Below are 25928 nucleotides of genomic sequence, written 5' to 3' on the forward strand. Positions count from 1 at the left end.
TAGAGCTGCATGACTACAGGTTAAGTGTGTGAGTATGTGTTTCACATGTATGTGGACGTGTGTCTCTGAGCAGATTTGTGTAACCACTAAAGTCTATTTTTAAAGTGCACATAAGAAGTTTGAGTTCTAACTGTCTGTCTGTCTGTCTGTCTGTGATGCTCTTGGCCTTCGTCATACCCTATCCTTATACCCAAATCCCATAAAAATATTATCCCCAGCCCCTCCCTTACCCCCATCCCGTCCTTACCCTCCACATATCTAGTCTATTTTAGACCCCAGGGTTCCCAACAATTTCCTTGCTGAGCTGGGAGGAAGGGGGAAGGCAGAAAATCTAAAGATCCAGATTCATGTTATATACAGGTCCTTCTGGGCTCCAGATGCCAGTCTCTGAGCTTGATGCATCTCCCCAGCCAAAGCCCCCAGGGAAATGCAATGAGGTATTTCAAAGGCCTATTCTTAGCTTCTGAGCCCAGAGTTGAGTTCTGTTTGTCCAGGGTGTCCTGGATCCCCCTGTTGTCCTGGGGACACCTAGGTCCTCCTAGAGGTCCTTGTATCCCACCCCAGGTCTCCCAGAAGCTGAGAGGGGCCAGGACAAAGCTGAGGCTGGAGATGGTGTTCCTCCATCCCCACCCTCTAGCTCTTGGCCCGCTGCCAGGCAGGCTGGTGGGCAGAAAGCCAGTCTCCGCATTTGCTCACCCCCCCAAAACAGGCAGAGACCACCCTCCAGGGCGCACAGGAAAGGAAAAGGCCAAGGGGAAGGTGAGCCACCAGGCTCTAGGGAAGGGAACGGAGTCCCTCTTCCAGGTCACTTGGACAGCCCCTCAGGTGCCTCGATTTCAGTGCTGAAGAGTTCCTTGTAGAGCGGAGGGAAAGCAGCTTGGACCACGATGGGGTGGAGATGCTGGAAGGTTTGCAGCTTTTCCACATGCTGGCTACACAGGCTCCGAAGCTTCCCCTTGGGTGGCAGCTGGACATGGGTTCATGGGGAAGGAGGGTCAGTACTACAGCTCTGTCCCCAGAGCAGAGAAGTGCCCCCATCCTTCCTGGGCTGGGATAACTCTCCTTGCTTTCTCCCTGCACACTTGGCACTTGTGGAACAGCCAGATCCCATTGGTAGGGGTAGGTCTGTGTTCAGGCAACTGGAGGCTAGCGAGAACTGCTATGGGACAGGTACATGTTTTCTGGCTGAAACCCCCAAATGGTGTTCCTGCTACTCCTAAGATGAGCCCTGTTAAAGACTCTCTAACTCACACTTTATGCTTTTATAATAGTGAAATTCTGTCACTCTCTGTTATATGTTACGTGCCTCTTTGCCTTTGTTGATACTGTTCCCCTCCCCTGGAATGCCTTTCCAATTCTTCTGTGCTTGGCTAATTCTTACTCACCTTCAGTGTTACCTCCTCTAGGACTATTTCCCTGGGTTAAGGGCCCTTCCTTTGGGTTTCCCTCTGTGCAGCACTGAAATCCCATTTTAGGAAAATGATCCAATTTGTCTGTCTCCCTACCCTAGATTTAAACTCCTTAGGTAGGGTCTCTCTCTCTCCCTTCCCTCCCTCCCTCTGTCTGTATCCTGTGTACCTATCAAGCTGCTTGCACATGGCAAATGCTCAATAACTGTTTGTTTGGACTAAGCAATTTCCAAGCAGGTACCCAACACTGCAAATAGTAAACCAACACTGCCAGCACTCAGCTGGTGGAGGGGAATGAAAAAGGCCCGGAGAGCCATGAGGAGACAGAGGCAGGGAGACCTCACTGGAGAAAGGCTGAGAAAACCATTTATCTTCTGCAGTTTCCTGTATAACCAAGTGAGCCTTAAAAATACCTCTCACCAGCCACCCCCTTTTCCCCAGCTTAGTTGCCTAGGAAAGGGACAGTCAGGGAAGAGCAGGCAGCATGGGATCCCTTGAAATCTCTTGAATTCATCCTCTTTTTATTCCTCCTGCTTTATTTTGCGTTTGTCTGGGCTATTGCAATAGCTTCATTCATTCATTCTTTCATTCATTCTCAAATATTTGTTGAGACCCTTTTGGCTAGGAACTGTGATGGATTGTGGTGATAGATCAGTGAAGAAAATAAAATCTCTACCTTTATTAAATGTATATTTTAGTGAGGGAGCCAGAAAATAAATATATGTTAGAAAACTTCTTTAAAAAACAATAAAGCAGAGTGATGGGTAGAGGGCTTTTTGTATGGGGTGGTCTGGGAAAACCTCTCCAGAATGAAGGGATGCAGCAGGCCATTCGGAAAACTAGGGGAAGAACCTTCCAGGCAGCTGGAACAGCAAAGTCCTGAGAAGCAACCGGGCTTGATGTGTTCAAGGAATAGCAAGGAGGCCAGTGTTGCTGGAACAGGTGACTGAGAGGGCAGTGGAAGGAGATGAGGTGAGAAAAGAAGTCGGGGGTCAGACACATCATGAGGCCAGTAGACCACGACACAGACTCTAGATTTGATTTTCAGCATGATGGGCAGCTCTAGGAGCACTGCGAACAGTGCTGTGTGGCTGCCGTAGGACAGACAGGGATGGAGCAGGGGTCCAGTTAAGGAGGCCTCTTTAATGGTCCAAGTGAGAACTGACAGCTAGGGGGTAACAGTGGGAGGTGATGTATTCTGAAGGTGGATCCAACAGAGATTTGCTTTCCAACTGCTCTCTCAGGTTCTCCTCCTCCTAATCTATTCTACCAGACTTGAAGTTTATTTAGGGCAGAGCCTGTCATTTAAGGCATTTCTGTATTCTCAGCACCTAGCACTCTGCCTGGCACATAGCAAGTGCCCATTGCTTGAACCATTACATAAATGGTTCCTTTACACTGGTTCCAAATTAAATTGCCTAAATAATAGCTCTGATGATATCATTCCTCTAGCCTTTGGTGCTCTCCATTGCCTGGAAATAAAGTCTTAACTCTTTAATATGGCCTTAAAAGTCCTCTCTGATTTGCTCCTTGACCTAATTTTCAAGCTTGTCTTCTGCTACTTCCCTGCCCCCATCAATCTATCCCAGCTCCTGACCTTACACTTTAGTCAAAATGTTCCATGAACTATTCTCCGTATATGCATTATCTTGCCTCCTTATTTTTGTCCATATTTTTCCCTAAGCTTGGAATGCCTGTCCCACCCCCTGAAGGCCCGTTAAAATCTTACATATTTCATGGCCTAGTTTAAATGCCACCTCCTCTAGGAAGCATTTATGACCCACTCCTTTTACCCTCAAGTTATTTTTAATCTCTCTTCCATGCTCTCACATTTCCCCAATATCTCTTACTGTAGTACTATATTAGGGGCACAGGGATACGGTAGAAAAAGCCCTGGGATTAAACCTTACATTTATCACTTATGATTGCATAAAATTGGACAAGTCATTTAAGTTTCCTTATCACTACAGGGAGATTTTAACACCTATCTTACTGACTGAGTTGTCATAAAGATGAGCATATCTGTGAAAGCACTTTGTTAATCGCATTATTATTATATCCCATAACACATTCTCCTCTATGTTAGGGTCATTGGTACACGAGTCTCTTCTTCACAGCAGATTAAAAACTCTTGGTGGGGGTAAGGACGGCATCTCTGTATCTTTCCATTCTACGGTACAAGCAGGTGCTGGGTAAGCGGTGGCTCTATTAAACTGAATTGTTCCCTGGAGGTCCCTCCCAATTCCAGGCTCCCTAACTTCCCATCTTTACCCACATGGAAGTGACTGATCAGTCCCCTTGCCCCCAAGCTGTTGCAGGCTCTCTCACACAACTTAGCACTCAAGCACTTCCTCCTCTGGACCCTCAGACCATGGCCCTCGCAAGCCGTGATGTCACAGATCTGGCACTGGGCCTGACCTCCTCTGTCCCAGGGACTGCTCCTACCTTTGCCAGGATGCCGTGGCGATGAGTCTTGCAGAGATGATGATGAAAGGCCAGCTCCAGATTGTACTGCAGCTGTTCTACTTTCCTTTTCTCTTGGAGCCCTGGCCGGTCTGAAGGAGGGGATGGGACCATAGCAAGAAAAAGAAAGAGCATGGACGTTAACTTCCCCAAAAGGGTGTGTCATTCTGGACATCTGTGCTGAATATAGATCTTCCTAGCTGAGTGAGAGAGAGTGTAAGAGTGTGTGTGTGTGTGTGTGTGTGTGTGTGTGTGTGTGTGTGTGTCTTGGTTTGATAATGGTAAGCTATGGGGCCTTGGGCTGGGCTAGCTTTCTACAAGGAAAACTGGAGGGAGATGAAAGGGATAAGACATTCCAATCTCCCAGTTCCAAGCTGCCCTATCCCTGGTACCCTGATATTTCACATAGCTAATTCAAAGCTAGGCACTAAAACTCTGCTGTGGGGAAGAAAAAAAAAAAAAAGTTCTCTCTTCTTCCCCGCCACCTGGCAGGGATGGCCCCAGATAGGAAGATGGGCTTTGTGAAGCCACCTAGGTCAGCATCAAGGCCTCTGCAGCAGTCTGTGGCTAACTCCAAGAGACAAACCACCTTTTGCCCTGACTCCATAAAATACCCAGAAGTCATCTTTTAAGTCTTTATTTCCAGTTCAAGGGGAATGTTTAGGTCTCTACTCATTGGCAGAGCCAGAAGACTGATAATCTTGGTCTGCAAACTAGGGTTAGCAGCTCAACCCACTTCCCCAGGTTCTCTGAATCCTTAGCATTCAGCTGGCTCACCCAGCCCACTCCATTCCAGTGGAGTGGACATCCAGAGTCCTGCCATGATGGCATGTTGTCTTTTGTTTTGTTTTGTTTTTTGTTTCTGTTTCTGGCTGCGCTACGGGGCTTGTGGGATCTTAGTTCCCCAACCAGGGATTGAACCCATGCCCTCGGCAGTGAAAGCGTGGAATCCTAACTACTGGACGGCCAGGGAATTCCCGATGGCATGTAGTCTTGAAATGAGTTCACAACAGAGCAGTGATTCTCAAGCTTGGTGGCACATTACAATCACTTGTGAGAGGCTGTTAAAACTTCTGGTGTTCCGGCAGCACCCCAGATCAATGACCTCAGAGTCGCAGCAATCGTTTTGAAAGCTCCCCAGGTGATTCCAACGTGCGGCCGCAATGGAGTCACTGACGGGGACTCACAAGCAGACTAATTTCTCCCAGGGAAATGGCTCACTTCCTCTCTTCCTCGCGTCTCCCCACTTCTCCAACCCCGCCTGCGCTGCTCTTTTCCCTCTGTCAGGCTCCTCTGTGTCTGTATTTTAACTCATATATTTTTACAGCAATATTCAGGGGGGCTCATTCAGCTCTTTAAAGTGACTTGCCAGATTTAACCACAAGCGAAGGTCCAGACTCTTCAGTATCTGTTGCGCCACATACCCCCCCCCCCCCACTGCCCGAATGTCCTTTACCCAAGCCCAGTGACACTCACTGGCATTGATGAGGACGAGGGCCGTGTAGAGGGCAATCTCGTCCTCGGAAAAATGCAAGGCACTCAGGGAGTGGGAGAAGTCAAAGATGGAGCTGATGAGCTCGCTGCAGCCTGGTGGGGTGGAAACGAAAGAGTGAGCAAGGTGGGTGAGGCCACAGTGCCCGAGGACACCCGCCCCTTGGTGTTTGGAGCAGAGCGGGCAATCTGTCCTGAAAAGAGGGGGCCCCGGGTCTCCAAGCCTCGGACGGGGTTGGCATCCGACTCCTCTCTCTCGTTTCCCCCTGCCCCTCACCCAAGGCTCGGAAGAGCTCCATGCCACCGTATTTGCCTTCAAAAAAGACTGTGTGGTTGTCAGCATTGTAGGCCCGGCACATCCTGACCAGCACCACTTCCATGGCTCCTGGGGAGTGGGGAGAAAGGCAGGTACACCATCAAACACGGCCAGGAGTCTGTCTCTGTCTCCCTCAGTGTCCCAGTTCCCTTAAGTCGCCTCCCTCCACTCAGCCCTGCCCGTTTCCTCATCTGTCCCCACTGCCCCCAGGCCTGCCCCCTCTCCCTGGGCACCTGCTTTGAGTAGCACGATCTGGTCATTCTGGCAGAGCTCCATAAAGCCCGAGAGCCTCTTAGCGAACTCCACCACGTACTGAATGGCCTCGGTGAGGCGGTGGGCACAGCGTTCCCACATCTCCCACATTGACTGCAGGGAAGGAGGGGGTCCCACTGTAGCCCTCTTTATGACCCCGGGCCCCCCGCCAAGGCCCTGGGAACCCAGACAGATAAACTGCAGGGGGTAGATTCTGAACCACCACATTCTCAGCACCCATGTTTTTAGCCTATTCTTAGCACAAATGTGCCCTCCAGGTTAATTCCTGTCACTTGGACGCACTTACTGAGCGCCCACCAGCCACTGGTGCAGAGTTAGCTGTTGTGGGGAATTAACAAACGTCTGAGATACAGCTTTGCCCTCAAAGAGTGTGCATCTTGTTGAGGTGACTAAGACATACTCAAGTTCAGTACCAAACAAGTGCTTTTAGCGCAGGAGGTGTTGTCAGAGTGACAGGACGGAGAGAACAAGCTTTGGAGCCCGATGGATCTGAATTTGCTTTCAGATCCACTACTTTGCGACGAGGAGTAAGTCTACGAACTCCTCTGAGCTCAGTTTCTCGGTCCATTAAGAACAGAGATAGATGCCAGCCTCATAGGTTGGTTGTCCTTAGGGTCAAGGATAATTTATGTAAAGCGCTCAGCACAGTGCCTGGCAGAGAAGGAGCGTTTAACAAATGCTGCTCAGGATTCTGACTCTTGTCGTTGTTGACGGAGGAGGAAGGAGCTTAGGCCGAGGTCTGTTCGCCAAGGTCGGCGTGATGGGGGAGGTAGGATGAAGGCCACGTAAAATGACCATAGGCAGGAGCTAAGGAGAAGCTCTCATCCAACTTCTAGGGTGCATACTTAACCGCGGTACCCACTGTGTCTTTCTGGGATACCCTGCCTCGCCCCAGCCCACTTGCGTGTGCAGGTGGCTGTCTCTGGACCCCCCAGTGGTGGTGGGAGGGCCTCCCTTCCCCGCGCGGTCCCCTGGCCTCACCTTCCTCTGGTAGCCGGCCACCTCCTCTCGGGAGAAGACGGTGGAGCGCTGTCCGAGCAGGTCCTCCAGCCGCAGCTGACACGTCTCTCGGTAGGACTTACAAACGTTCTGCACCAGATGCTCTGGGGCCGGAGGAGGAGGAGGAAAGCAGGGGCTCGATCTCAGCCAGCTCCTACCCTTCCCGTACAAAGGGCACTCCTCTGCCTGGCCTAGCCCCGCTCTGCCTCCCCCCGAGGCCCCTGTGCACGTCTGGTTTACAGAGGGTGCTGACGAGGGCCCCTTTCTTGGAAGCCCCTCCCTTATCTTCCTCCCCCTCCCTTCTCCCCAGCTACCTCCCCAGGGGCTCACCAATCTCCGTCAGGGAGGCATAAGGCGCCTCCGGGGTGCTGCGGAAACTGGGGCTGAAGTAGCTGTCGGGGCCCCGTCCTGGTTCCCCAAGCCCAGGGTGCCTGGGGTCCTCGAAGTGGAGTCCACACCTGTCAGGGGCCGGCTGGCTGCCTGTGCCATAGCAGTTCTCTCTGCCCCCGGCCTTGCCCCGCTCAGGGCTGTATTCCAGGTGGTACGAGGCCCCGTTGAGCCCGGCCTTGGCCAAGCTGTTGGAGTAGGAGGGCCCGCAGCCTGGGGCTCTCAGGAGACTGGGGGGACAGGCTGAGGCCTCCGGCAGGTCAGGCGAGGAGCCCAGGGGCAGCTGCCCATCTGGGAGCCCCAAGGTGCAGGCGAGGGGGTCTGCTCCTTGGGCTCCTGCAGGAGGGGTCTTGGCCGCTTGTTCCCTCTGCTGCTGTTGCCGCTGTTGCAGTTGTTTCTGTACCTCAGCATGCAGGCTGTCCCTTTGCTTCTTGGACATGCGGCCAAACTTGACAGCTGAAAGAGGTTCGGGGATCAGGAGTTTTTGAGGGGGGAGGACAGGGTACAGGGCAGAATGAGTAGGCATCTGGATCATCACAGGATTAACCTGCTGCTCCCTGAATAGCTGACTCCCAGCAGAGCTTCTCCAGTCTTGCCTGAGAGCCTCCCTTCAGGGCACTTTTGTTCAAGACCCCTCCCACCTCTCACTCTGGTTTGCTTCGGGGCTCGGTCCAGCTCAGACATTTCAGTCTCCTGGGCAAACTCTCCTGGCTCGAAACCAGCTTCTACTGGTGGCAGAATGCAAGCAATGAGTCCTAACTGAGGGCCCTGGCCTCGTGATATGGGGCTGGGGGTGGCTGAGTGGGGGGCCTCGAGCTGTATTGGGGTCACCTCGCCTGTCTAGGAGGGTTGGAGGAAGAGGAGAGCCGAGAACGCAGGTCCCCCTGTGGTCAGGCCTGCAGGCTCCCTGGTGACCTAGATACTCACCACAGCCCAACCCAGGCTCCGCGGCTGGTTTCTGAACATCCTCTTCTGCTCTCTCTTTCCTGCCTTTTCATTTGCCCGCCACCCCTCCCAGGTGTGGGGACACAGCCCCTCGTCGCCCCGCCTGCCCCTTTGTAACACTGCGTGTTTCCTTTCACTTTGTTATTTTGGGCGCTGAAAAGTGCTGACAGGCTCCTTCTGGCTCCTCATCACCTCAGGTCTCCCCCAGCCCCGGCCTGGGCTCCTTCTGTGGTGTTGCCGGGGGAGCAGTTTGGGGGCTGCGAGGGGCAGTGGCTGAGGAAGGTGGAGAAAAGCCTCCAGGAACAGCCGGCCTCCCCAGCCTCAGCCTTCTGGGCTGTTCTCAGGCCAACTCTGGTCCCATTCGCAGCCACCACCCCCTGGCCCAGGCTGCGGATGGGGCACTAGGGAGGGAGACGGAGCTGGAACTGGAGCCATGGGGCAGGAGGGAAAGATGTGGAATGCGGATGGGATCTGGGTCACAGGGGAGTCGGGTGAGGAGACTCCATCCCGAGGAAGGAGAAAATGAAGAGTCTGGGACCTTGGGGAAAGGAGGGTTGTTGTAGCAGAGCCTGAAGCTGGGCACTGTGAAGACCTTTGTTGAGGGTAGCCTGCCCACTGCCATGGTGAACAGTGGAAGAGACAAGGGCCTGCCAGAGGGAGGGACGGAGCTCCCGAAGGGCGTTCTAACCCCTGTCTGGCACAGCAGGTCAGGCTGCCCCTCTGGAGACTGAAGCCCCGTGGGCTGCCCGCTTGGCCTCACCGTCTCGGGACATGCCCAGGGCCAGGCATTTCTGCAGGCGGCAGTGCTGGCATCGGTTTCGGCTGGTGCGGTCGATGGGGCAGTTCTGCTGACGGGTGCAGGAGTAAGCCACATTACACTGCTGGCTCCGGCGGAAGAAACCCTGGGGAAGGCAGGTGGAGACCAGGGCTGCTGATCCGGGCCAGGCCCAGCTCAGTCCCAAGTGCCTGCAGCCCGCAAGCTCTAGCCCCACCTTTTCCAGATCTTACACGACGCCTCAGTTTTCTCTCCTCCATTGTAATCTGTCCTGCAAATCACTTCCCTAGTTGAAGACAAGGCCCTCCTGTGCGCCGGGCTCTCCAGGCAAGGTGCCACCCGGGTAGCTCTCTAGCTGTCTCAGGAGACCAGCCCTGCAGGCAGAACAAAGGCCGCCGAGGCCCCTCTCCCCACCTCTGAAGAGACTGTGTATGTGTGTGTACTCACCTTGCACCCCTCACAGGTGATAACCCCGTAATGGATCCCAGATGATTTGTCCCCACAGATTTTGCAAGGGATCACTTCAATTTGTGCTAGAAGAGGGAAAGAGCAGAGGTCAGCCCAGGAGCCTTCGGTGTATCCTACCGCCTGTACCTGGGGGACAGATACAGGGACACGGTGCTTCCCCTGCTTCCCTCCCCCGCTCCAGCTTGCTGTTTCCCTCTTGCAAGACGGATGAAGGAGTGAATGCCAAATGCCACTCAGCAAAGTGTCTGTGGAGGCTGTTTTAGTTTCTCGGGCTGGCCGGGGGTTGTATCAGTTCTACGGGGGCAGAGAAAGCAGCTGCAGAGGCCACCTGTTCAGCCCTTCAAGATGAAAAGCTCTAGTTGCCTCCCTCTTGCCTGGGGACCTAGGAGTCCTCATGGCTTCACAACACCTGCTTCCCGCCCAGGGGGCTTCCTCTGTGCCGCCCTCCCCCACTGGGGCTCGGCCCACAGGGGCAGAGTGTGGGGCATGGTGGGAAGATGTGGTCCACCAGGCAGGAGGCACCTGGGGGACAGGTAGAGATGCCAGCCATCCTCGGCTGGGCAGTGAAGGCTCAGGGAGGGGCTGTGCAGAGACCACGGGCCGAAGGGGGCAGGGTCCACTGGGTGGACCCCAGAGAGGGTAAGGAGAAGCCGAGATGGAGCCCAGGAAAGTGGGGTCAACAAGCCAGCTCTGCTGGATGTCTGAGAGCCAGGGAGCAGATCAAACAGGCCTCCTAGGTTCCTGGCCCCAGAGCAGAGGGTGGCTGTGCGAGTCTCCACGTATGAGAGTGTGCATGCTTACGTGTGTACGAGGGCCTCTGCGTCCAACTGTGTGCGCACGAATCATGAAGGTTAACACTGGCTGGGGCTACGGACCATCAAATTCAACCTCTTTTTTTCCTTCACAGATGAAGGAATAGGCCAAATGAGATCGGGTGGTTGGCCCAGGTTCATACCGCTAGTTTACCCAGGAACTGGGTCTATATCCCAGTTCCCCATAGCTTTCCATTTGGCTGTTCTGTGTATATGACTTTTGGGGCACACACATCAGTGGGCATGTTGCATGTTTGAAGGGGTGCTCATGTGTGTGTGTGTGTGTGTGTGTGTGTGTGTGTATGTGTACACATGAAAGGTACATGTGGTTCGTGAGCCAATAGGCATGTCTGCTTAAGCCAGTGTGCACACGTGCGTATTTGTTAGTGTTTGTTCACTGGCTGCCAGGACCCCCCTCTCTCCCACTGAGCTCACTATAACCTACCTCCCCGCTCCCTTCACTGTGGTTGGTTACTGGCCCCAGGTTTGCCCCATCCTTGTCAATGCCCACAGCTCTCTGCTGAGTTTCAGGGACCAGGCATTGGCCTCCCCCCAGCCAATCTTTGAAGGCACTGGGCAGAGCTGGTGTCCCTTTTAGGTGTTTTCATCACTCCTAAGGGCATGTGGGTCTCTCCTCTGACATTGCTAACCTGCTGCCTCCCCTCCGAGGGGGCATGCCTGGGGTGGAGCACGTCATAAATTGGTCTAGGACCGTAGCCCCTTCTCATCTGTGATCCCAAGGGTCAGAGGAAGCAGCAGCCTGCCTATAGGGCAAATCCACAGTCCTGTGAACTCTCCTCTGGTCCAGGCCTGGACCCTGGTTGCGTGTAGGACCTGCTGATGTGAGGTGGGGAGGGTGACCATGGCTCCGTGGCACTCCCTGAAATATTGTTTCCGTCATCCTTAAACCATCATCCCCTCAGGCTAGCCTTGAGCTGAGTCAGAGTAAGCAGCTGCCTTCTCACGGGGGACGGGGTGCATAGGTGTCTGAAGTCCCTCCATTAGAGCTCGAGCCTTCTCCTCACCCCCAGCCCCACTAGTCTGCCCAGCACCCACACAATAGGCTGTGATCATCCAGGACAGACAGCAAGGGAGCTTTCAGATTCTTTCCAGTAAATTAAGAGCAGATTGGAATGAATGGAGGGAAGAGAGAACAAGGGGGGCGATTGGGTGCCCGGAAAAGGGGCAGAGAACGTGGGGGCACGTGCACATCTAGCCACTGGATTCTCTGGGTCTCAGTTCCTTTGCCAGTAAAAAGGTAAGCATAGCCTTCACCGCCTGTCCAGGGGGTGATGGACGGTAGCACCGTGGGTATGTGGTATCACCTGCGGAAAGCGCAGCGCGGCGCGAGCACCGTGTGTGCTGGCTACCACCAAGCACAGCAGTGGGCACAGAACCCAGAAGGCATTTGAGGCCCAAGAGAAGTGCTTGTGCCCTGTGGAGTCTGCCCTTGCCTCTCCCCAACGCATTTCCTCTCCAGCACCGTGGGATCTCTCTCCTCGGTGGCCTTAAGCCCAGAGAGGGCAGAAACCAACATGGGTCACCCAAAAAAGTAAGCGGGAGGGAGACTAGGCCAAGCCGCAGTGGGAACTCGGGCTCCAGCCCAGTCCTCAACCACAGGCCTCCCTGCCTCTTCCCTTCTCCAAGAGCCACATCCGTGTGCGTGTGTGAGCTGACCACACGGGTAACTCAGACACATCTCTCTGCCCCACAGCCTGACTCACTGCTGGTCCTGGCCCTAGGAACCTCACAACAGTGTCACCAAGACCTCGCCCTTCTCATAGGATGATGTGGCCAGCCACAAACCACCTTCACAAATACCCATGTTTGGGGGACACCAGAGTTTAGACCCCGGCCACCAGGCCAGCCACTCCCCCATGCTCCCCAACCATAGTCCGAGACAGAGGTACACAGTGAGGCAGGCACCCAGGGAATGAGACAGGCACATAGGATCAGGGGTTTCGGGCTAGAGGGTCAGACCCTCTAGCCTCTGAGCTAGAAAGACCAAGAGTTTGGGGACCAGGAGACAACAGAGACAGACCCAGAGAGAGAGGGAGCCGCAGGAACACAGAAGAACCCACACTCGTGTCCTGGGCCCATGCCCAGCCCCTGACCCTCTCAGCAGTGTCAGGCCCTCTTATCCTACTCCTCCCTCCTGGCCCTGCCACCTGTCCCCCAGCAATGCCATCTACCCAAAACCTCAAAGAGAAAGTACCGGTGCACACGAGTGTGACTTGTGGAGGAGGGGAGGGGAGAGAACGGGAAGAGGACTGGCAGAGGTGGCGGTGGGGGGAGCCAGAGCTGAAAAACACCTCGGATAGCTCACCTTCAAAACCTCCCCCTCGAGCCCTGTCCCTGAAGCAGCAGGTGGTGGGAACGCAAATTGGGGAGGGGAGCTGAGTAATCACAGGATTACTCAAGCTGTTTCCCGGGAGCCTGGCCTGCCAGGAACTTACCATCTAAGGGCCTGACAGTGCCAGGAACTAGAACCAAGCCGAGGTCAGGAACGTCTAGGCCAGCCCCTGCAGCACGGCTCCTGCAGCAGCCCTCACTCTGCCCGCCCTCACTTGCCGCTTCGGGAAGATCTTTGTAGCTCACACTGTAGCCCTCTCCCAGGGCCCACCAAAGGAAACCCTCCAATTCCAAGGAGGGAGAAATGCCCCTGTGCACATGATACCTCCCGAAACCACCTAGTGACTGCGTGACTCTAGACCTCTGAGTCTTAAACAAGATCACCTAGGGAGCTTGTTAAAATGCAGGTCCCTACGCAGCAGGTCTGAGGGGGAATCCAGGCTCTCCGTCTGAACAAGCTTTTGGTTGGTGCCCAAGCTTGCTGGTCCTCACCCTACCTTTCTGAGTAGCAAGAATTTAGTCCCTCTTCCTGTTTATGCCTCTTTCTGGGGCATAAGGGTGGGGTTGGTGGTCTCTTCCCCAGCTCATTCTTGTATCTTCCCTGCCATCCAGTGTGACCTCTAAAACTTTATTCTGACATGGTACTAGGAAAAGAAAATGAATCTCTTCTGGACTGCTTCAGGGATTGAAGGATCCCCAGGGAGCTTCCTCTGGGCACCTCCTGTGTGGGGAAATACGGTAGAGACAAAGTAGGCTGTCCCCCCTCCCGCCAGCCTCCTCTAATCTCACCTTTCTCACAGCTGCGAGATTCATTGATAGGGCTCTTTGAATGCATCCAGAGCCTGGCCCTGTGCCACCTTAGGAAGACAGCCCTGGGCCCTGTCCAGGTGCCCTACGCCACAGAGAGGAAGTGGTGGGAGCAAAGGAGGGGCTGCAACCCAGGGGGATCTCTCCCCTCAAACCCCGGAACCACCCCCCAGCTCTGGTAGAGAAAGGATGCAGCCAGAGGAACCGTGGGGTCCTCGTCTTCTCCTGGTGCCGCATCAGTCTAAAGCTAGGCTTTTCCTCTTTTCTCTTTCTCTCTCCTTTTCTCCAATGGACATTGATTAAGGGGGAGTAATAAAGATAGACATAAGCACTGACTGAATTCTTACTCTGTGCCAGGCATTACATACATTTTTCATTTAATGATCACAGCAATCCTGTGAAGTAGGTACTATTTGTATTGTCCCCATTTTACAAATGAGAAAACTGAGTCCAGGGGAGAGTAAGCGGCTTGACTAAGGTTACACAGCCAGAAGTGGCAGATCTGGCATGTGAACCCAGGTCTCTGTAACCTGAGAGCCAGTGTCCCCAACTATTGAACCATATACTCTATAAGGATGAGACGCCCAAATGCACTGGGCAGAATGGGATGGGGGACAAGGTTACCGGCTGCAGGGGAAAGTGTGAAGTGAGGGGGTGGGCTAGGAACGGAATTCAGGGAGGACACCCGTGGAACTAAAGCCAAGACTCACGTCTAGTCTAAAGATCCAGAGAGACGTTATTCCCTCTGTCCCACACCTTCTGTGGTGCCAGCCCCCTCCTGCCTTTACCCTTGGCTTCTAAGGCCAAGGAGGCATGGCTCGCCCATCCCACCAGAGCTCCTGACTTGGGGCTACTCGGGAGACCACAGCTCCCTTGGGGTGTGGCCTGGCTTTCACACACCTTGGTAGGTCTCTCTGCAGGAACGAATGAGTGAGTGGGCAAGAGGAATGCATCTCTTTTCTTAGCTTAGGGCCCCCTCACCCCACAGCCAAAACTAGTCCCTCTCCTCCCACGGAGACCACAGCTCCGACCAGGGAACCCCTGTGTACCCCAGCCTGTCACCAGCCTCCCTCCTTTCTCAGCTCTCAGTTCCCGCAGCTTCTGCAAAGCTGGAAACCACGGCGGTGGGCTCCGCCACAAAGAGCAGGAGGGGGAGGGTTGGGTTGGGGGTCAGGAGAGAAGCAGTTGTCCCTGGTGAACGCTCCTCCCTGCCCATGGTGAGAATTTTCTGCTGATACACCCAGATCCCAGGCTGAGAAAGTAGTGAAGCTAAAACTCAGGTGGGCGAGGGAGAGTCTGGGGTTTTGAAAAGCCACGAAAGACAGCCAGCCACCTGAAACCCCCCGCTTGGTGCCCTGCCGCCCCCGCAGTCTGGGACAGGAGAAAGGAGGGGAAACAAAAAAACTGAGTGAAAACAACCAGTGGCTGGGGGGAGGGCATGAATCACCAGGAGGAAGCTGTGAGGAGCGGGAGCCCAGACGTCACAATCAGCGGCCTTCCCGGCCTCCGGGCTGCATCTCCTCTCCAGAGTGCCTCTGCTGGTGCAGGAGACCAGTGGACCCAGAAGGACCCTGGCTCTGGCCCCGAGGCCCTGCCCTGTTGCCGTCCCTCCTCCCAGATAGACATCTCCATCCTTTCTGAGCCCAGAGGCCCAGGGAGGGGCAGCACTGCAGCAGCAGGAGGAGTGGAGATTAGATCTCAGAAAGGACTAGTCACTGGGGGACGGGAGGAGACCCCAGGGCTGCCTTTCTTGGAGAGCTCTTAGCATGGGAAAGTCCCCGTTCCCTGTTTGAGGCAGTGGCCTGGGGGCAGGGGAGGGGGAGGGAGCCCCTGGGAGGGGCAGCCGCACCAACACCCACATTTCGTTGCGGTGGGACGGGCTGGGATGCTCCCAACATCTAGGGCCTTGGGCTGGGGGTGTTTGGGGGTCCCGTTAGGAATGGGAAGAGAGGAAAAGGCGAAGGTGCGACAGTGATGCGAGGAAGGAGGGGGCCCTTTGTAAAGTTCTCAGATGGCCCTGGGCTCTCAGGCTGAGGTCTGTGGCACCCGGGGACTTGGACTTCTTTCTGGCCCATGGCTCCTCATTTTCATGACCAGACTTGAGAGAGATCAGGGCACAGCAAAGACAGGCATGCAACCTCATACCCCTCGTCCTCCCACCTCCCCATCCAGGCCTAATGGTGGGGCCTCATGTCTATTGGCTCCACACCGTCCGTGCCCCAGAGTGAGCTGATGGGGCCACCCTCCCTCTGGCTGGCTGGGGAGTCTTTCTGGCTAATGGACATTTCCTCTCTCCTGACCAGCAGGTTGCCATGGCAGAGAGCCTGTATCATTCTTTCAGAACTTCTATAAATACCATGCCTCCCACTTCCTGCCTTCCTAGACCCGATCAATACTCAGTGTCTCCCCTCTCCTGCCAGCTTTCTTTCCTCTCTGTCTCTCCCTGCGTCTGTGTGCCTTTCCATCTTTGCATTCCAGTTCTGTCTCAGGCTAGACACCGCAATGTTTTGACTCTCCTGGCATTTCTCCAGTTATCTCTCTATCTGGACATCACTCTCTCCCCATGTGTTTCATAGATCTTTCGTCATTTGAGTTTGGCCTCTGCATCTCTCTTTATTTCTTGATCTATTTCTGCTTCTTGTGTGTCTGGCCCTTGGGTCTTTGGGTGTGTCACAGTCCCAAGACCCCAGTGCTCTGCCCGCCCCAGCTAAGGTCAGAGAACATGGTGATGGCTGGTACTCCCTAGGGGGTCAGGGCAGTCAGATAATCTGGGGCTATGAGATACCCAGGGATGTCCAAGTGAGAAGGACCAGTGGTACCAACCCCCAGATTGGAGGAGACCCCTCTCTTGCCTACTGCCCAGGGGGATATCATGTAGAGCTGACCAAGTGTCTCCCCTGTCCAGTCCCAGGGACTCCTGCCCTCCTGCCATGCTCTGAAGCACATCTGATCATTGCTTCCCAGGGTGGATTTGCTGATCTGAGACCATTTCTGGGAAGACCGGTTTGCTAACCTTTGCTGCTAATGGGAAGAAGCTAGAAGGGAAACTGAAGCCCCAAGAGGCCCTTCTTCTTGTGGAAGATTTTGGCTCTTCTCCTCACCCCTCCTGACCTGCCCCAGCTCATACACAGGTACTGGAGTCTCTGTCCAGTGAAAGCTCTTTCCTTTCCTTGGCCGCCTCTCTGTGTACCCTCTGGGAGAGCTGAGTTTCCTCCACTACCCTTGGAGGTGCTTAACTCAGAGACCAGCGCTCTCTCCTTGGTCCTGGGCCCTCAGAACTGGGCGCTTCTCCAAAGTTGGTTTTGTTTTAAAATTCAGCTTACTTGTTTTACAGGAGACAAGGGCCCAATGACTTGCCTAAGGCTACAAGGCTAGTCTGTGACAGAGGTGGCACCAGAACCTGGTCTTTAGACTCAGCCCACGGGTCTTTCCAGGATCTAATATGGCCTCTCTTTTGTGGGTTGTGGGAAGACCCCAGGTTGAGGCTGGGGGTACCTCAGGCCTCAGGCCACAGGGGCATGGGACTTCCCTTTTCCTCCTTCACCCTGTGCTCTGAGAGGTCCTCTGGCTTCCCTTACAAGGGCGAGTTGCCCACCCCTGCTCTGCTAGAAGGCACAGGGACCCCAGACATCTGCCCACCAGCTGTTGGCCCATGGCTCTGGGCCAGGAAACGGGTGAAGCTGAGGGCTTTTTGCTCCCATCTCCACTGTCTGATCCTACTCATCAAACAGGCATCTGAACCTGGGGTGGGGGGGTCTCTTTCTCTCTCTCTTTCTCTCTCTCTTTCTCTCTCTCTCTCTCTATCACACACACACACACACACACACACACACACACACACACACACACACACACACACACACACACAGCACCCTGGCTGGATTCCACTTGGTCATCTTGTTCCTGCATTGGGCAGAGAGCGTGATGGCTCAGAGGCCTGGATGCTGGGGTTCTGACCGCCTCTGCCTGCTGACCTGGCTTTACCCTCACTGTCCCACCGCTTCAGGGTACAGCAACTCCTCCGGACTCTTTTCTCACCCTACTCTCAGGCAGTTTGGAGGCACGGAGGGAAACACTGCAATGGGAGCCAGGGGAGTGAGTTCAGGCTGCCTGTTAATTACCAGCCTCCACCTACTACAGCTGTGTGATCTGGGGTGAAGCACTGGGCCTCTCTGGGTCTCAGTCTCCTTTTTGTAAAACGAGGGGCAGGGTACCTCAGATACTCTTGGAGATCCTTTGCAGAGCCCATGACACAGGAGTTCCTCAATAGTCCCTTTACTGTGGCTGCTCTAAGAGAACTGCTCAGGGAGCAAGACTCCCCGACTATTCCACCCATCTCCCCACAGACCTTGGCCTTGACCGGGACACACCCTGCCGGGGAAGAGCACTCAGCTCTGCTCACACTGTTCCCAAGGTGCCCGTCCTTTCCAGAGGGCCCCAGGCTTCCCCTCTCCCGGGTGGCCCATTCACTTACTTCTCATGACTGAGTCGTGGGCTTTGCCGCCTGGGCTCCCTGTCCTTCTCAGCGGGGGTGTTCCAGGGATGGGGCGCAGCTGGCAGTGGGGCTGCGGGCCGCGGCTCTGCACCTAGCTCTCCCCCAATGCTTCTGGGCGGGGGGTTTAAGATCTGCACCCCACAGGTGGCCGAGTGACAACCCCCCCCCAGCTCCACCCCCCCCACCCCTCTGGGGTGTAGCGGGTAGGATGACAGGCGCCCCATGTGGCCAATCTGGGCCTGGGGCAGAGTGTGAGGGGCGGGGCAGCCAATCGCAGGGGGCGTTGGAAAATTCCAAAACCACAGGCGACAGACACACGCGGTAAAAGCTGTTTCCACCCGCCAGGGTAGTTCTGGCTGGGGAGCCAGAATGGAGCCCACGCGAGCCTGGGGCCAGGTCCCTACTCCCCCTCCCCCCGAGGATCCCAGAGCCTGACCCTCTTTGCCAGGTGACTCCAAGGACAGGGATATTTCTAGAGGTAAGTCACAGAATGTCTGCCTGGGGCCACCTGCGACCCTGTGGACTGCCGAGAGCCGAGCTCAGTGAGATGCAGTCTGGGCGGCTGCCCCACCACCTACCACGCTCACGCCCTCCCTACAGACACGGTGCATGCCCTGGGCTAGGGAATAAATGATAATAGCAGCAGTAATAATCATCAGACCAATGCCACTATCTGTAGGAGGGGTTAGTCCATCAGAAATTTCCTCAGGAGCAAAACTGCTGAAATTGGAATGCAGATGATGATGATGATGATGATGATGATGATGGCTTAACTATATGTCAGAAATGGTTCTTAATGTTTTATGTGGATTAGCTAATCCTCAAAAAATACTTTATGTGGTAGGTACCATTATACCTATTTCAAAGATGAGGAAAGTGAGACACAGAGGGGTTAGGTATCTTGCCCAAGGTCACACAGCTAGTAAAGTGGTGGAGTCAGGATTCAAAATCAGGCAGTCTGGCCCCAGATTCCACTCGAGGAATGGGAAGTTTTCTCTGGTTCAGGTCTGCTTACGAGGGTCTCCTGGTGTGCGAATCTCTCTGTAGAGTTTCTTGGCCTTGGGGTCCTTCTGTGGAGCCAGTCAACTTCAGAAGCTCTCTGAGCCTCATATCTGCTCCGTGGGGTACCTCAGCCTCGGGGTTCCCTCTTCAGGATCCCTTAGTAATCAGGCCCCCTCTTGGTCTGGGGGTCCCTCTCGGGTTCCTCCCTTCTTGGGGTTGTCTCAGACCCCCTTTGGGGGGCTGTCTCAATTCTGGAGCCCATTTTTCAGAGCCTCTGGGCCTGGAGGAGGTGTTCATCTCTCCTGGATTCTCTGGGCCAAAACTCCTAAGAGGTCTCTGATCTTGCCAGGACTCCAGGGCTCCTCAGCCTGGCACAAGCCTTTCCCCGCTGGCCTTCCTCGGGCTCTCAGGAGCTGGGCAGTGGCTTGGGGGAGGACACTCATCGGTGGGGGTGGGGTGAGGGTGCGGCTGCACGGGGCCAGTGGGTTGCGAAGGGGTAAGGGGGTGTGGTCCTGGCCGAGGTTTCTGCGGTAAGGGGTTAAGGGTAGGAATGGAGTTGAGGCTCTTCCAGTTCCAGATGCTCCGAAAGTCCCCCATCTCCCCCCACACCCACATATGGTCCCTGGTCCTCACCTCCCCCACCTCACCCGCGTCACTCCTTGACCCGCTTTCCTCCCAGGGCCCTGCTCAGCATTTCCGTGGGGCCCTGTGGCTAGGGGCAGGCGAGGCACCGATCAGGATTGTGCTGAGCAAAGCAACCCCCCCACCAGAAGGATGTAGCCTCCCGGTGGCCCCCCAGCCCCTGTCTGACCAGCTCAGGGAGGAGGGTGGTACTTTTGCCCTCTGAGATCTCTCTGCTTGGAACAGGGAGCTCTAGGCAGTTGTGACAGCAGGAGGAGCCGCAGTGAGCTCTCAGGGGGAACTGGTAGGCAATCCAAGGGAGGGCCATAGAGAAATGCAGGTGGCCTTTCCTACCTCAGAGTTGTCCTCATCAATTCAAGGATGCTTAGAAGGCCTTCCTCAGAGTGCCCTCAGGCTGGTAAGGGCATGTGGCTGGGACATGAGCTTTGAGACCAAGGTGCAGTGGATGCATTTTCTGGGGGAGTAGCCTCTCCCGTGAACTAGGAGGATAGATCTGATGTGCTGAGAGTTCCCTAGAGAGGATGTTACTTGCTAGTATCCACTGGGAAGTCCTTCCTGAGTTCTAACCCCTTTCTCACACGCTATAGCCTCAGTCTTTCAGGGCCCCAGGACCCAGAGTGTTCCTATCTGTATGTTTCCTACGGAGATGAAGGCTTTCCTGCTCTCTAGCCCTGCACAGGCTGGCCCCAGGCTTGTTCACACCTCGGGATGTGTTAACCACAGAGATGAACACCAAACCTGGCTCTGCCTCCACAAAGCCTGGTGCAGGCTCCCGGAGTTCCTGAGGCCACCCTGCCTCCCCGTCTCCCCGCTGGCCCAGCGATCTGCCCCACCCCCTTGCGGCTCCTGTGCCTCTGTCCAGCAGCTTCCTCTCCTTCTACCATGGCCCGCTTTCACTGTTCTCTCCTTGTTTCTTTGCGATGTTCCCTCTCACTCTTCAGGCTTCTTTCTTATCTCTTCCGATTGCCCTGATCTTGAGGTTTCTTCACCCCTGCCTCTCCTTTCCCCATCTCCCCATCTCCCCCGTTTTTCTGGGCTCCACCTCCCTTCAGGCCCGGACATCTCTGCCCAGCTGCTCCATCTCTGTGCAAGGCACATGCCTTTCTTTTACACGGACCTCCCTGGAACCCTTGCTGAATTCTTTGCCATCTCTCCACGCCCCAGCACCAGTTCCTACCCCAATTCTCTACTCACAGGTGTGGGTCTTCTTTGCAGCCAGCAGCTCTGTGAAGAGAAGAGAGGGGGTCAGGGCCAAAGGTTGAGGACCACGGAGGACCGAGAGACACTCCCCAATGCCCAGGCCCTCATCCCCACCCCATTCCTTCCCAGCAGAACCTGCCATCTGAGGAGAAGGTAGGACCACCCTCCACTGCACCCCTCTCTTCACTCTCTGCCCTACAGTCACACGAGGCCTCTTCCGGGTCCTCAGAAGTGCCAGGCTCCTCACTACTCTGGGACTGCTCCACACTATTCCTTCTGCCTGGAATGCCCTTCCCTTGCCCCTCCTCAGTCTAGATAACTTCTCATCCCCCAGGTTCCTGATTATGTCTTTTCCTTGGAGAACTCCTCCTGCCTTTGTGCTTACACACTCAGCACGAGCATTTGAGTTCCTGGTACTCACCACATCATCTCACTGCTATAACTGTGAAATCTGTGAAACGGGGCTTTCCTGCTAGACAGTGAGCCCCATGGAGGCAGGGACCGTGTCTGCCTTGTTCATCTTGTGATTCTGTTGTGCCTGCCCCTTAGAGGTGCACAATAAATACTCCGCAGCCGGAGTTCAATCTCTTGGTTGCTTATTTGTGCCTGAGAACAGCTGGGAATTCCAGAGGTGTGGTGGTTGAGGGTAGGGTAGTGAGGATGTTAGGGGGAAGAGGAAGGGAGAGCTGCAAGCACAGACCCCTGCTATGCCTCCTGCAGGCTCTGGCTCCACTGGCTCACCAGCCTGCAGAGGACAGGATCCCCCCCCCCCGCCCCGCCTCCGCCCTGCTGCTGTGTGTGGCTGGTCCAGGGGGAGGGCAGGCAGTAGGGAGCACAGGCGGGTTGATGCGGGGTGGGCAGGGAGGCCCAGACCTCCAGAGGGGCAGCTGCTGAGGGGAAAGCCTTAGCTGGAGCCTCGTTGGAGTGGGGGGCGGGGGGGAGCGTGTCACTCATTCATCCATATGGTTAGCTTTTATTAAACACCTACCAAGGGAGCCCCTGAGAAGAAGCTTCCCCTGCCAGGCCTTGGTGCATTTCTTACATCCACACAGCGGCTCCTCACAGAGCACAGGGCCAGTCTTTCATTTCAGAAAACCCTGCAGGCCTGCCTTATGGCCCCTATAGTTTCCCTAACCTCTGACTCTGCTCTCCTGTAGTTTTCTTCCTTCTACTTGTCCAGTCCTTGACGCCCCCCCCTCCCCCCGCTTCCGTTCAAGCCCCCCGCACACACACACGCTGTCCGCCTGCCCAGGAGATGCTCCTTGCAAGCAGGCTTCCTCTGCTGGCCTGGGCGGGGGCGGGCGAGGGGACCTGAAGGCCTGGGTTCTGCCGGGGGCGGGGTGGGCGGAGGACTGCCCAGAGAGGGAGTGGCGCCATCCGGCCCCTCCCACCTCCCCACCCATCCTGCCTGGCTCCACCCAGCTTCCTCCCTGACGTGGCACCGTCTCTTTGGCCTCCAGCCTTGCGCCTCAGAGCAGGCCTGGGGTAGGGGTGGTCCCCGTGCTTGCCCCGGCAGTGGAGTTCTTCCTACACCAGGTGGCCCTGCAGCTTTTCCCCTCAGCGCTCACACCTGACCTAGCACGTGGCCCTGGGATCCTACCGAGAGAGTCTCTGAGTTAGACCATCTGCGGGCCCAAGGACCGCCTGACTCTCCGTCCCCCGCTGCCCCGTCCCCCTGTAGTGCCCCACATTTTCTGCAGAAATGAGGCCCCATCCCGCCAGGCCAGCGGGGAGGAATGTGCTGGGCTGGTGGGCAAGGGCGGTGGACAGGGTTCTGTTGCTTTCTCCCCGACCCTTTGTCATCCCTACAGGCAGGACGGCTTCCTCCGTTGCTGAATGAACAGAAGAAGGTGGAGTGGTCAGCCTCCCACTGCTGCCTGGGGTCCCAGCCAGATGAGCAGTGCCTGCCTTTTCTCCCAGGGGGCGCTCACACTTGGGACGTGGACCCTTCCTCCCTCCAGCTTCCCTGACTCTGCTCCCCTCTCTTCCCCCATCCCACCCGTCTCTTCCTTCTTCAGCTCTCCCCTTCTTTCCCCTCCCTGTGCTTCCTGTCTCTCTCCCTTCCTATTTCTCCTCCTCTGGCAGGTCCCCAGCACCCCCTCCCATTTCTCCTTCAGTCTCTATCGAGGCCTGTCCTTTCTCACCGGCCTGCCTTCCCCTGCCGACTCATCTTTCTCTCCTTCTGTCTTTGCTTGCCCCTCCTCCCTCCTCACTTCCCGACCAGTCTCTTGCCATCTCTCCCTCTCCTCTGAACCTCCTGGCAGCCCCTTCCACCTGCCTGCAGGGCCGTAGGGCCTCTTACCCTGCGAGGCTCGGTGGTGTCTCTGTGGGGCCCTGTCCATGGGGCAACTCCCTTGGTGCCGTCCTTGCTGCCCTGGCTGCCCAGGAGGGCAGGGAGCAGGGCCCAGGGGAGGGCAGAGGGAGGAGGGAGGGAGCACCTGGCCCAGCATCAGGCAGGGGAAAGGAGTGGCTGGCAGAGCATCCTGGCATCAGGAGGGGACAAGGGGAGAGATGGGAGGAACAGAGTTTGGAGCCTTGAGGAGAAACAGGATAGGCGATGGGAAGGGGGCTAGCATTTATCGATCACCTTCTGTGTGCTGGGCCCTTTGCCGGTCACTTTATGGAAATCCGTGATTGTCTCCAATCCTCCCAGCATCCACCATGAGGCCAGCACGGCTGCTCCAGATAACTATGTGGTGCTTATAAGCTAAGTGATGCTCAGAGATAGTCATGAGTTGCCCAAGGGCTTGCACAGGACAATAAGTGGCTGAGCTGTGATTTGAACCCGGGTCTCTGTGACTTTAGAATCATGTGCTTTCCACTTGACCAAGACAGGTGACAGGAACAGGGGAGGTGGGGACGGGAGAGATGAAGACGGGATGGCTTATTCGGGGGATGGTGCCTCTTCTACAGGATGAGGTCAGACTCATCTCCATGGTTCTTGGGTTCCTTGAGGCCTCCGCTTGCTTAGCCTCTGCCCTTTGCTGCCCTTCCCTAGAATTCCCTGGCTCCCTGATGCCTCCACATCCTCCTGGTCTGCTGGGGGCTGGGGGCAGGCCTGGAGGAGTGTGCTGAGGCCGAGGAGCAGTGGGACGGGAGAGGAGAGGAGCCACGCTACACTGCACTAGTTGCGGCAAGGAGACCCTCCCACACTGGGCAGACCCACGCTGAGGAAGGGCTCTGTGGAGGGCTACAGGATACTGCTTCCGCGGGACCCGGATGCCACTAATCTCCTGCACAGCCTCGGCCCAGAGTTTGATTAGCTGGGCCTGGCTCTCCTGCTTACCCAACAGGCCGGCTGGCCAGAGGCCAGGCTGCAGCGGGGAGGCTCCCTGGCACCTCCTCCTGCTCTCACTCCCAGCTGGTAAACAGCAGAGCAGGAGCCAGCCACGCCTCAGCCTCGTGACTGCAGCCCACTCCCCCCAGCATGGTGCACGTGGCACCTGGCGTGGAGAGGGCAGGCAGCTGTCCCTTCCCTCACCTGCCCTCCCATCTCACCATCCTCCACTCGTGCCCCACCCTGGAACCTCACGCTCTGCTACCATCAACACCTCCGTTCCTGGGTAGCTCCCAGAGACTCCGGAGGGGCTGCAGCTTACGGGACAAAGGTTGGAAGTAGAAAAGGACTTTCCAGCTCCCAGGATGGTTGACAAGGGTGCAGGGAGTGAGGAAGAGTGGAGTGGAAACTTTTGGGGGCCTTCCTGTACCGAGAGTCTGGGGGCGTGTGTCTGTTCCTCTGAGACTCTGATTATCCCCGTGTCCTTTTGGTAAATGCATGGCCCACGCGTCTGTGTATACTTCTCTGCACAGAACAGGATGTTGGTCTGTTTGGGGGCTCAGCCCCTTGGGCAAGCTTGGAGTAAGAAGCGAAGCTCTCTAAAGCACCACACAGGCCAGTGCCCAGCAGACAAGTAGAGCCGGCAAGAGGCAGAGGGGCAGGGTGCAGGGGGTGCTGGGGCAGTGTTGCTCTGCTGTCCCCTTCCCTGCCCACGATTGGCTTTGCTTCCTCTCAGTATCCTCTCTCTGTGTCTCTGCCTGCCAACCCCTCCATGCCTGTGGCTCTTCTGTTTTCTGTGCCTTGGTAGCTCATCCCTCTTTCTATTTTCTCCTCTCTAAGCCTCTCTTCCTCTGTGACTCTGGGTCCCTCAGGATCCTTCTTGACCTCCCAAGGATGGGCATGGAGTAGAGGCCGTGCAGAGAGCCTGGGGATGGGCACTTGGCCCTGGCATCGTGCCAGGCAGCCCTCCCCACCCCAGATATGGTAGGTCTGGCTGCCTCTCTCAGCCATGCCACTTCGTGCCACTGTGTAAGGTGGGGAGGAAGTGACTGGTGGTTGGGAAGACAGGGTCCTGGCCTCTAGGCCTAAGCTAGTCTCATGCTTCCCAGACATTCTCGTATCTCTACGCCTTCCTTACCCTAAGCATGGATGGCTGGTGTTCTTTCTCCCTGGGGCAAGTAGGTACCCTGATCATCCTTTTGGGAAGTTTCCCCCCCCCCTCATGCCTACACTTCCTCCCCACTGCTCTAATCACAGCTGCTTTTCTGGAGGAATCAGTCCTTTCAGAGCAGGGCAGTGGTTATTTCCTCCCCAAATACATTCTCACATTCTTATGCAAGGAAGAGGCTGATAGGGATCAGAGAATCAATTCACCCACCACTTGCCCAAGTTCCCTTATCAGGGGAATCTGAAGGCCAGGGGCAAGCAGCCTGGGGGCGTGGAGGGTGGTAGTGGTGGCTTGGAACTGGGGAGCAGTCACCAACTTCTTCTTCCCTTCCTTTCCACCCCCTAGACCACAGAAACCACTTAAAGCTCGTGCAAGCCTGCCCCTCCTGGGAGGGCCTGGGGTGTAAAGGTGGAAAGTTTGTGGGGCCTGGGCAGCCTGCATGCCACATACCACCTCAGCTCCATCCTTCGAGGGCCACCCGCTCTGGGAGGCCTGATCCAGTGATTAGGAACACCTGCCTTTGTGTCCTTCCTAAGAGGTCCATGCCTGGGGAGACCTCAACCCACTGGAGTGACTCAGGGAGGGGGCACAGTCCCCTCAGCCATTAAAAAAAGGACATCTCCGGCTCTATAAACATCTGTAGATCT

At 55.8% G+C, this 25928-nt stretch overlaps 1 protein-coding gene across 2 annotated transcripts; it reads right to left on the reverse strand.

Moving 5' to 3' along the window:
- Positions 1-232: 232 nt before the first annotated feature.
- RORC (RAR related orphan receptor C) lies at positions 233-23230 on the reverse strand. 2 transcript variants are annotated; one of them, XM_057529147.1, is made up of 11 exons: positions 23139-23230; positions 20831-20860; positions 9506-9591; positions 9044-9185; positions 7282-7794; positions 6934-7055; positions 5913-6045; positions 5677-5748; positions 5349-5459; positions 3855-3964; positions 233-967 (listed from the first exon to the last, which is right to left on the reverse strand). In XM_057529147.1, the coding sequence occupies exons 1-11, from the start codon at positions 23176-23178 to the stop codon at positions 806-808; spliced, it is 1521 nt and encodes a 506-aa protein (XP_057385130.1). In that variant the 5' UTR covers positions 23179-23230; the 3' UTR covers positions 233-805. The 2 variants fall into 2 exon arrangements, with proteins under 2 accessions (XP_057385130.1, XP_057385123.1); XM_057529140.1 differs by having other exon boundaries at positions 234-967; positions 5641-5748.
- Between the last annotated feature and the right edge of the window lie 2698 nt (positions 23231-25928).

Source organism: Balaenoptera acutorostrata, chromosome 1, assembly GCF_949987535.1.
Source record: "Balaenoptera acutorostrata chromosome 1, mBalAcu1.1, whole genome shotgun sequence".
NCBI classification, from domain to species: Eukaryota; Metazoa; Chordata; class Mammalia; order Artiodactyla; family Balaenopteridae; genus Balaenoptera; species Balaenoptera acutorostrata.